We start from the raw sequence: 11,056 nt of genomic DNA, 5'->3' as shown, positions 1-11,056 counted from the left end.
CTGGCCCCAGGCACATTCTATGCAGCGTGGGGCATTGGAGTGATGCTCTGTAAAGGGGTGAGGGTTTGCTGTTTGAGAGTCTAAGACCCCTGGCTGGAATCCACAGGGACGTTTCAGGATGTGGTCCAGGGGAAGAGCTGCTCAGGACCTGGAGAGGGTAGGGGCAAAGGCCCCCAGAAGAAATCTGCCCTGCTGCTGGGGCCTGACCTGTGGGAGCCCTCGCATCCCCGGCCCTGGGTGTGGTGACCTGTCTCCCCGCTCCCCCTCAGCTTATCAAGGTGAAGGGGAAGATGGTGGGCACTCACCTCTACCGCCAGCTGCCGAGGACGGCTCTTCCCAGGTTTGGGGTTCTGGACTTCAGATGTAGGTTTAAGACTCTGAGCACGTTGAACACTGTGGCAGACGGCCAGGAGGGGAGGGGGCTCAGGCTTAGGGTGGATGAACTGCGGACCTCAGGGGGGTTCAGCTAACAGATGACATGGGGGAGGTGAAGCGGGGGAAGGGGCAGGAAGTGGGCAGTCGTTTCAGACCAGCTTCTGGGCCCCTCCCCTGCTGCTGATGCCGAGGGGAGGGGACACACCAGCCGCCACTTGACACCCAGCTACCTCTCTTTTAGTGCACGGCCACCACCCACCCACTGACAGTGCTGAAGTGTGGAGGGGGCCGGTTTGCCCAGCATCCCTGCAGCGGCCAAGGGCGGAGGGGCTCAGGATCCGTGGGACTGACCCGGCGTGGAGCCGGGCTCCGCCTCTGCATTCATGGCTACAGAGGAGAAGACGACTCTGCTTTGGAAGGAGACTGCTGAGATCTAGGTTCCATCACTTACCATGTGGCAGCCTGGGGAAAGTCTCCAACTGTCAGGGGCCCATATGAACGCGCATGCTCAGAATGGCAGGGCGTGACCGGGGAGGCTTTTAGGATGCAGGAGAGATCCTGGTCCTGTCATTGTGTCTCCCCCGAGTGAGAAATGAAGCCTCCCAAGTCGTAAGCCTCTGAGACACACTGTCAGAGGCAGAAGGCGCTCAGATGTGCGTGTCCAAATGTGGGGAGGCTGGGCTGTGAGCCGCGCTGGAAATTGGAAACAGCCTTACAGTGAAGCGCGACTGATGGTGTCACTCGGGGAAGTAATGGAGGCTCCTCGTATCCAGATGACTGTGTTTAAGAGAGCATCTTAGAATTTTCAGACGCCCAGTGGTGCGCGCTGCAGCGGCTTCATCCTGTGGTCTGCGCTCCCAGGGCGAGGGGTTCACACATCCCGGGCCCTGAGTGGAGGATGGTGCGGGGAGGGGGCTGGGCTGCCCTCTCTGCCTCGCTTCTCCTCCAGCCTGGGTGAAAGCTGGCAGCGCTCCTGTTGCTGAGATGATTCTGTGATCGCAGCGCTTTTGTTCCCTGGGGCTGCATGAGCTGGTGTAGGGCGAGCACAGCCGTCATCTTGGTGGCTGGGTAGGGGGCGTGGAGGGAGGGTGGACAGAGGGCTGAGAACCCAGCTTTGAACCCAGACCCCACCCCAGCCCCGACGTGTGCCCTCCTGCCGGTGCCCCTCCGTCTCCCAGGAGGCCACAAGTGGGGCTCTTCCGACTCAAACACGGCTTCTCCGTGTTCTTTTATTTTTTGATGCAAAATTTTTTTTAATCTAAAAATTCATTTCCCAGGGCTAATTAAGAGCCAAGGTCTGCCAATTTGCATCAGTTTTCTTGACCAAAAAGAGCTATTCAGCGTTTTCTTCAAAGTAAGATAATATATAATAGATTTTGATAAATCTTTCTAAATGAGGACATGATACTGCAGGCAGTTCAAGGAAAAATAGCGTTAACTTTTTCTTTGGTGTAACCAAAAGGATATCCAAACGTTAGCAGATGTTGACATTTGAAGTGATACAAAATTGCCGAATGGAAGTTTAAACTCTGGCTTAAATTAGAAAAGCTGTGGCCTGTCTTGTCCTCATACTCTAGGAAAGATACACATACAACCCACATCTGCCTGTGTGCTTTTGAGCATCCCAGATCTAAAGTCATACCAAACTGCAGAAGTGTATTTGGTCAAAGCAGAGGGAGCCCCCACGTGTGCCAGGGAGATGTCTCAGGGGCCCGGCACCTGGCTCAGCGGAGTCCCGTGGGCACCCTCCTGGGTGTACAATGCATTGTCCCCTCGCCCCACCCGTGACAGCTTCGTGGGAAGTGTGACTGCTGTGCAGGCGGGGCTGCTCTGTCCTGGACACACTAGAGGTTCCCAAGGGCAAGGTTGAGCCCATGTTCCTGGAAAGGGGTTCTCCACGCCACGTGAGGCTGCTCGGGCTCCTGGCCCCGCCAGCCCAGGAAGTCACCTCATCCCAGCCTCCTGTGGATGCTGGCCAAACCCCCAACCCTCCCCAAGCCCACTCCCTGGGGCGGACGCCATGTGAAGCCAGCCTACTGTTTTTCAAGCACCAGCTTTGTGCCAGGGACTCGCACACGTGCCCTCCTTGAATCTTGACAATTGCTCTGCCAGGGAGACTCTGTTAGGCTCACTTTACAACGTGGAAGCTGATACTCACCCAAGCATAGGCCTTGCTCAAGGCCACGGGGCCGCTGGGGTGGAGCCCGGCCCCGCTGGCCCCGGAGCCAAGTCTCCCAGCGGACTGCCCTGCACACAGGCCCCTGGCTGGCAGCCGGCTGCAGAGTGGACGCACACACAGGACATGGGACATGTGGAGCCAGAGTGGAGGGACCAATAGCCCAGAAAGTATTGCCAGAGCCACTCTCAGACTCGTGGCTTCTTACCTTTCTTTCTGTTTTTAGAATCTGGAGCCAAGAGTCCTCGCCCCTAGACTCAGTGCAACTGGGAAGTTTTTCTGCTCCAGGCTGTCTGTTTCCATGGATAAAATGGAAGTAATAAAAATAACAGCAGGACTCTGAAAAGTATGGAGCATTAATGTCCAGAAAACATTTACTGCTTTGGAAAGCCTATCAATCGAAGGGCTTTTTGTGCTAATGAAAGTAAAATGCATGAAAGCGCAAGAACCCCACAAACTGTGTATAATTTCAGAAGTGAACTGAAGGACAGGAGAACAGCAATCGAGTTCAACCGGGGCTTAATCCAGCCTCCCATTGTGGGAGAAAACCCTGGATGCCACAGATTTCATCCCTGTAAAGCTTAGTGAGTCAGTGACAAGTCCTGCAGCCAGTCAGATTCCACATTGGAAGCATTACATTATGGGGCAAAGGCTCATTGGTTGTCTGGCCCCTGAGACCCACCCCCAAGCCTCTGGCCAGTGTAAAACGGCTTGTCCTGGGGTGGGGGTGGGGGCGAGACAGGGCCTCCCAGAGTGATGCTCGGTCCAGCTTCGAGCATCCATCTGTTTCAGAAGGCTGTCTTTACCTGGAGGTTGCTTCCTGGGGGACCTGGCCATGCTTCCCTCCTGCGTGTCGGTTTCCAGATCCATAATGAGAGGGGACTGGACTGGAACGGGGCAGGACTCCTGCGGCAGAGGGTCCCCTGGGCCCTGGCCATGCTTGTGGCTGTGGTTTCACGGGCGCACAGCCTACCTCCCATCCGCTGTCTCACGGCGGAAGTGAGTTGTGGTGGGGCCTCTGGCCTGCAAAGCCATCCCGTTGCCTCTCTGCCCCTTTACAGACATAGTCTGTGGCCCCTGGACTAGAGGACTGAGCAGGTCTGTACTCTGGCATTGTAAGGTCAGTTCTTAAATTCCCAACGAACTTTCAGGCCCTCGCCAGTGGCGCATTTGCTTGAAGAAATATTTGTAGCAAATCCCTTTACAGACGCTCCCTCGCAGTTTGTGTGGTGGGGTGTGAGCCATGGCGATGCTGAGCTCCCTTGTTGCCCACGGTCCGCTGCACCAGGAAGGCCACAGCAAGGAGGAGGTACAGGGTCACCTCCTCCACTCTGTCTCAGGAGCTGAATCCATCCCTGGGCTTGCATCCCTCCGCCCATGTGGAAGGCGGCACCCCTGGAAGGGTAGCAGGTGTGAGGAATGCCCCGGAAGCACATGCCCTGCTGTCGAGAGGCACAGGGCACTGAGGCCCCTAAGGTCTTCGGGATCCCGGTGAGGCTGGGCCGAGGGGGCAGCTGGATGGGGCCGGTCAGGCCCATCCCGGGCTGGCACTGCAGCTGTGTCTTCGGCTAAGGCAGTGAAGTGTGGCCAAAACGTGGCCTGTCTGGTTTCGTGGGAGCCCGTGGCCTACCAGTTCGTTCTCAATCAGCTCACGTGTGGTACCTGTGAAGATGCTCAGGCAAACAACGAATGGGTCACTGAGGAGATAAAATACACCTGGAGACTTATGAAAATGGAAAACAGAATGATCCAAAACTATGGGATGCCGCAAAAGCAGTTTTAAGAGGGAAGTTTACAGCCATACGAGCCTACTTCAGGAAACAAGAAAAATCTCAAATAAACAACCTAAACTTACACCTAAAGGACCAGAAAAAGAAGAACAAACAAAACCCAAAGTTAGTAGAAGGAAAGAAATCATAAATGTCAGAGTCGAATAAATGAAATAGAGACTAAGAAAACAATAGAAAATTTCAATGAAACTAAAAGCTGGTTCTTTGAAAAGATAAAGAACATTGATAAACCTTTAGCCAGACTCGTCAAGAAAAGAAGAGAGAGGGTCCATTTTAAGAAATGAAAAATAAGTTACAACTGACACCACAGAAATATGAAAGATTGTGAGAGATTATTATGAACAATTGTATGTCAATAAAAAGGACAACCTAGAAGAAATGGACAACTTCCTAGAAATGTACAATCTCCCAAGACTGAATCAGGAAAAATAAAAAATATCAACAGACCAATTACCAGTAATGAAATTGAATCAGTAATTAAAAAACACACACACACAGAACTCTCAACAAAGCCCAGGACCAGACGGCATCACAGGCAAATTCTACCAAACATTTAGAGAAGAGTTAACACCTATCCTTCTGAAACTATTCAAAAAATTGCAGAGGAAGAAACACTCCCAAACTCATTCTGTGAAGCCACCATCACCCAGAGGCCAACACCAGACTAAGGTACCACAAGAAAAGAAAATTACAGGCCAATATCACTGATGAACATAGATGAAAAAATCCTCAACAAAATACAGTTGATCCTTGAACAGCACAGGAGTTGGGGATGCCGACTCCCTGTGCAGTCGAAACACTGCATATAGTCCGACTGTGGATCGTGTGATACCATAATACATATTTTCAATTCCCTAGTGACTAATGATGTTGAACATGTTTTCCTGGGCTTATTGGGCATTTGTATATATTCTTTAGAGAAATGTCTTGCATGTCCTTTGCCCATTTTAAAATTGGGCTCTTTGTCTTTTTACTGTTGAGTTGTAAGTGTTCTTAGTATGTCATATGGTATCAGATATATGATGTGCAAATGTTTTTCCCCATCCTTTGGGTTATCTTTTCATTTTCTTGATGTTTCTGAGTTTTTAAAGCATGCAGATACGAGGGTTTCTGTGGTTATCACACTTAGATGGTTTTCAGGAATGACGTCACGTAATGAGGGAAACAGTTCCAAACATCGGTTTTAAAAATGCCTTCTCCAGCACACAATTTTCTTTCTAAAAGACTTTTCTCACTCCTAGTTATAGCATTACCTTCACCTTGTGGATTAAGAGGATTTTAAATTTTTATTTACACATCTTTGTAGTATCTGCTGGCAGGCGTACTGTTGAGTGCCACTTGTCATCATAGGAAATGCCAGCCGATTTGGACCGTCTTGTACAAGACAATAGTTGGTTTGACAAGTCTTTTAAGCATCTTGCCATGAGGCAGCCATTGTGGTACAAAAATTTCATGGTTACTCAAATTGAAAGTTTAAAGGTCTTGTTTTTATAAAACTACCCACATCAGTGACATGAGCAGAACTTAATGAATTGATGTCAACCATATTTGTAAACCTAACCCCAGAATTTCTTTTTTTTTTTAATTAAATAATTTATTTTTTTATACAGCAGTTTCTTATTAGTTATCTATTTTATACATATTAGTGTATATATGTCAATCCCAGTCTCCCAATTCACCCCCTGCATCACACTTCCTCCCCTTGTGTCCATAAGTTTGTTCTGTACATCTGTGTCTCTATTTCTGCCTTCCAAACCAGTTCATCTGTACCATTTTTCTAGATTCCACATATATGCGTTAATATACGGTATTTTTCTGACTTATGTCACTCTGTATGACAGTCTCTAGATCCATCCACATCTCTACAAATGATGCAATTTCATTCCTTTTTATGGCTGTGTATATTCCATTGTATACATGTACCACATCTTCTTTATCCATTCATCTGTCGATGGACACTTAGGTTGCTTCCATGACCTGGCTATTGTAAAAAGAGCTGCAATGAACACTGGGGTGCACGTGTCCTTTTGAATTATGGTTTTCTCTGGGAATATGCCCAGTAGTGGGATTGCTGGGTCATATAGTAATTCTATTTTTAGTTTTTTAAGGAACTTCCATACTGTTCTCCATAGTGGCTGTATCAATTTACATTCCCAACAACCGTGCAAGAGGGTTCCCTTTTCTTCACACCCTCTCCAGCATTTGTTGTTTGTAGATTTTCTGATGATGCCCATTCTAACCGGTGTGAGGTGATACCTCATTGTAGTTTTGATTTGCATTTCTCTAATAATTAGTAATGTTGAGCAGCTTTTCACGTGCCTCTTGGCCATCTGTATGTCTTCTTGGAGAAATGTCTATTTAGGTCTTCTGCCCATTTTTTGATTGGGTTGTTTGTTTTTTTAATATTGAGCTACATGAGCTGTTTATATATTTCAGAGATTAATCCTTTGTCCATTGATTCATTTGCAAATATTTTCTCCCATTCTGAGGGTTGTCCTTTTGTTTTGTTTATAGTTTCCTTTGCTGTGCAAAAGCTTTTAAGTTTTCATTAGGTCCCATTTGTTTTTTTTTTTGTTTTTATTTCCATGACTCTAGGAGGTGGGTCAAAAAGGATCTTGCTGTGATTTATGTCAGAGTGTTCTTCCTATGATTTTCCTCTAAGAGTTTTATAGTGCCCGGTCTTACATTTAGGTCTTTAATCCATTTTGAGTTTATTTTTGTGTATGGTGTTAGGGAGTGTTCTAATTTCATTCCTTTACATGTAGCTGTCCAGTTTTCCCAGCACCACTTATTGAAGAGACTGCCTTTTCTCTTGTATATCCTTGCCTCCTTTGTCATAGATTAGTTGACCATAGGTGCATGGGTTGATCTCTGGGCTTTCATTCCTGTTCCATTGATCTATATTACTGTTTTTGTGCCAGTACCATACTGTCTTGATTACTGTAGCTTTGTAGTATAGTCTGAAGTCAGGGAGTCTGATTCTTCTAGCTCCTTCTTTTCCCTCAAAATTGCTTTGGGTATTTGGAGTCTTTTTTTGTCTCCATACAAATTTTAAGATTTTTTTGTTCTAGTTCTGTAGAAAATGCCATCAGTAATTTGATAGGGATTGCATTGAATCTGTAGATTGCTTTGGGTATTATAGTTGTTTTCACAATACTGATTCTTCCAATCCAAGAACATGGTATATCTCTCCATCTATTTGGGTCATCTTTGACTTCCTTCATCAGTGTCTTATAGTTTTCTGAGTACAGGTCCTTTACCTCCTTAGGTAGGTTTATTCCTAGGTAATTTTTTCTTTCTGATGCAATGATAAATAGATTGTTTCTTGATCTTTTGTTGCTAGTGTATAGGAATGCAAGAGATTTCTGTGCGTTAATTTTGTATCCTGCAACTTTACCAAATTCATTGATTAACTCTAATAGTTTTCTGGTGGCATCTTTAGGATTCTCTATGTATAGTATCATGTCACCTGAAAACAGTGACAGTTTTACTTCTTCATTTCCAATTTGTATTCCTTTTATTTCTTTTCTTCTCTGATTACCATGGCTAGGACTTCCAAAACTATGTTGAATAAGAGTGGCGAGAGTGGACATCCTTGTCTTGTTCCTGATCTTGGAGGAAATGCTTTCAGTTTTTCACCATTGAGAATGATGTTTGCTGTGGGTTTGTCATATATGGCCTTTATTATGTTGAGGTAGTTTCCCTCTATGCCCACTTTCTGGATAGTTTTTATCGTAAATTGGTGTTGAATTTTGTCAAAAGCTTTTTCTGCATCTACTGAGATGATCATATGGTTTTTATTCTTCAATTTGTTAATATGGTATATCACATTGATTGATTTGCATATATTGAAGAATACTTGAATCCCTGGGATAAATGCCACTTGATCGTCGTGTATGATCCTTCTAATGTGTTGTTGGATTCTGTTTGCAAGTATTTTGTTGAGGATTTTTGCATCTATGTTCATCAGTGATATTGGTGTGTAATTTTCTTGTTTTGTAGTATCTTTGTCTGGTTTTGGTATCAGGGTGATGGTGGCCTCATAGAATGAGTTTGGGAGTGTTTCTTCTTCTTCAATTTTTGGGAAGATTTGAGAAGGATGAGTGTTAGCTCGTCTTTAAATGTTTAATACAATTCACCTGTGAAGCCAACTGGTCCTGGACTTTTGTTTGTTGGAAGATTTTTAATCACAGTTTCAATTTCATTCCTTGTGATTGGTCTGTTCATATTTTCTATGTCTTCCTGGTTCAGTCTTAAAAGGTTATGCCTTTCTAAGAATTTGTCCATTTCTTCCAGGTTGTCCATTTTATTGGCATAGAGTTGCTTGTAGTAGTCTCTTAGGATGCTTTGTATTTCTGCAGTGTCCATTGCAACTTCTCCTTTTTCATTTCTAATTTCATTGATTTGAGTCCTCTCCCTCTTTTACTTGATGAGTCTGGCTAAAGGTTTATCAATGTTGTTTATTTTCTCAAAAAACCAGCTTTTAGTTTTATTCATCTTTGCTATTGTTTTCTTTGTTTCTATTTCATTTATTTCTGCTCTGATCTTTATGATTTCTTTCCTTCTATTAACTTTTTTGTTGTTGTTGTTGTTCTTTCTCTAGTTCCTTTAGGTGTAAGGTTATATTGTTAATTTGAGATTTTTCTTGTTTCTTGAGGTAGGATTGTATTTCTATAAACTTAGAACTGCTTTTGCTGCAACCCATATATTTTGGATTGTTGTGTGTTCGTTATCATTTGTCTGTAGGTATTTTTTGATTTCCTCTTTGATTTCTTCAGTGATCTCTTGGTTATTTAGTAACATATTATTTATCCTCCATGTGCTTGTTTTTCACATTTTTTCCTTGTAACTTATTTCTAATCTCATAGCATTGTGGTTGGAAATGATGCTTGATATGAGTTCAATTTTCCTAAATTGAAGAATAAAAACCATATGATCATCTCCATAGATGCAGAGGCTTGATTTGTGAAGATGTGATCTATCCTGGAGAATATTCCACGTGCACTTGAGAAGAAAGTGTAATCTGCTGTTTTGGGATGGAATGTCCTATAAATACCAATTAAATATCTGTCAATATCTATCTGGTCTATTGTGTCATTTAAAGCTTGTGTTTCTTTGCAGCCAGTTAAGCCGACTGTGCTCTTTTCCCCATGGGGGCCCGGTGCGCAATGGCTGCAAAACAGCAGCCTCCTCGGTAGTGTATGCGGCCTGTTGCCTGTACGGGTTGCCCTAAGGGACCTTGGAGACAGCCCTTTCCGGTGGACATTCATGACTGGCATGCTGTTCCCAATCTAGGCTCCAGACAGGTATGCGTGGTGCCTTTGGAAAGCCCCAGGGCACAGTGGCCAGGGTCCACATTGGCCAGGTCATAATGTCCATCCGCACCAAGCTGCAGAACAAGGAGCATGTGATTGAGGCCCTCCGCAGGGCCAAGTTCAAGTTCCCTGGCCGCCAGAAGATCCACATCTCCAAGAAGTGGGGATTTACTAAGTTTAATGCAGATGAGTTTGAAAACATGGTGGCAGAAAAGCGGCTCATTCCGGATGGCTGTAGGGTCAAGTACATCCCTAATCGTGGCCCGCTGGACAAATGGCGGGCCCTGCACTTGTGAGAGCCTTGGCGCTGCCCCCTCCCCACCTATGACCACTAATAAACTCTACTTTCTTCTCCTGAAAAAAAAAAAAAAAAAAAGCCTGTGTTTCCTTATTAATTTTCTTTTTGGATGATCTGTCCATTGGTGTAAGTGAGGTGTTAAAGTTCCCCACTATTATTGTGTTACTGTTGATTTCCTCTTTTATAGCTGTTAGCAGTTGCCTTATGTATTGAGGTGCTCCTATGTTGGGTGCATATATATTTGTAATTGTTATATCTTCTTCTTGGATTGGTCCCTTGATCATTATGTAGTGTCTTTTCTGGTCTCTTGTAACATTCTTTATTAAAGTCTATTTTATCTGATATGAGTATTGTTACTCTAGCTTTCTTTTGATTTCACTTTGCATGGAATATCTTTCTCCATCCCCTCACTTTCAGTCTGTATGTGTCCCTAGGTCTGAAGTGGTTGTCTCCTAGACAGCATATATATGGGTCTTGTTTTTGTATCCACTCAGCAAGCCTGTGTCTTTTGGTTGGAGCATTTAATCAGTTCACATTTAAGGTAATTATTGAAATGTATGTTCCTATCACCATTTTCTTAATTGTTTTGGGTTTGTTTTTGTAGGTCCTTTTCTTCTCTTGTGTTTCCCACTTAGAGAAGTACCTTTAGCATTTGTTGTAGAGTTGGTTTGGTGGTGCTGAATTCTCTTACCTTTTGCTTGTCTGTAAAGCTTTTGATTTCTCTGTCAAATCTGAATGAGATCCTTGCCAGGTAGAGTAGTCTTGGTTGTAGGTTCTTTCCTTTCATCACTTTAAATATATCATGCCACTCTCTTCTGGCTTGTAGAGTTTCTACTGAGAAATCAGCTGTTAACCTTATGGGAGTTCCCTTCTATGTTATTTGTTATTTTTCTCTTGTTGCTTTTAATAACTTTTCTTTGCCTTTAATTTTTCTCAGTTTGGTTACTATGTGTCTCAGCATGTTTCTCCTTGGTTTTATCCTGCCTGGGACTCTGTGCACTTCCTGGACTTGGGTGGATATTTCCTTTCCCATGTTAGGGAAGTTTTCAACTATAATATCTTCAAATATTTTCTCGGGTCCTTTCTCTCTCTCTTCTCCTAC

The 11,056-nt window shown here is 44.6% G+C and overlaps 1 protein-coding gene and 1 non-coding gene across 2 annotated transcripts; both read left to right on the top strand.

Moving 5' to 3' along the window:
* Nucleotides 1-9,456: 9,456 nt before the first annotated feature.
* Nucleotides 9,457-9,592, top strand: LOC116742055. Its single transcript, XR_004346332.1, has one exon. It is a non-coding gene; the product is annotated as a small nucleolar RNA SNORA70 (small nucleolar RNA).
* LOC116741662 (60S ribosomal protein L10-like) lies at nt 9,531-10,032 on the top strand. Its single transcript, XM_032608551.1, has one exon. It carries the CDS (start codon nt 9,650-9,652, stop codon nt 9,950-9,952), a length of 303 nt encoding a protein of 100 aa, XP_032464442.1. The 5' UTR covers nt 9,531-9,649; the 3' UTR covers nt 9,953-10,032.
* Nucleotides 10,033-11,056: the final 1,024 nt, after the last annotated feature.

The sequence above is a fragment of the Phocoena sinus genome, chromosome 16 (genome assembly GCF_008692025.1).
Source record: "Phocoena sinus isolate mPhoSin1 chromosome 16, mPhoSin1.pri, whole genome shotgun sequence".
Classification (NCBI taxonomy): domain Eukaryota; kingdom Metazoa; phylum Chordata; class Mammalia; order Artiodactyla; family Phocoenidae; genus Phocoena; species Phocoena sinus.
Note: the sequence above shows the minus strand (reverse complement) of the source record. Positions and strands in the feature narration are given on the sequence as shown.

Excerpts from the sequence above, each read along its gene's own strand:
- LOC116741662 (XM_032608551.1), top strand. The coding sequence starts at position 9,650 with ATGCGTGGTGCCTTTGGAAAGCCCCAGGGCACAGTGGCCAGGGTCCAC.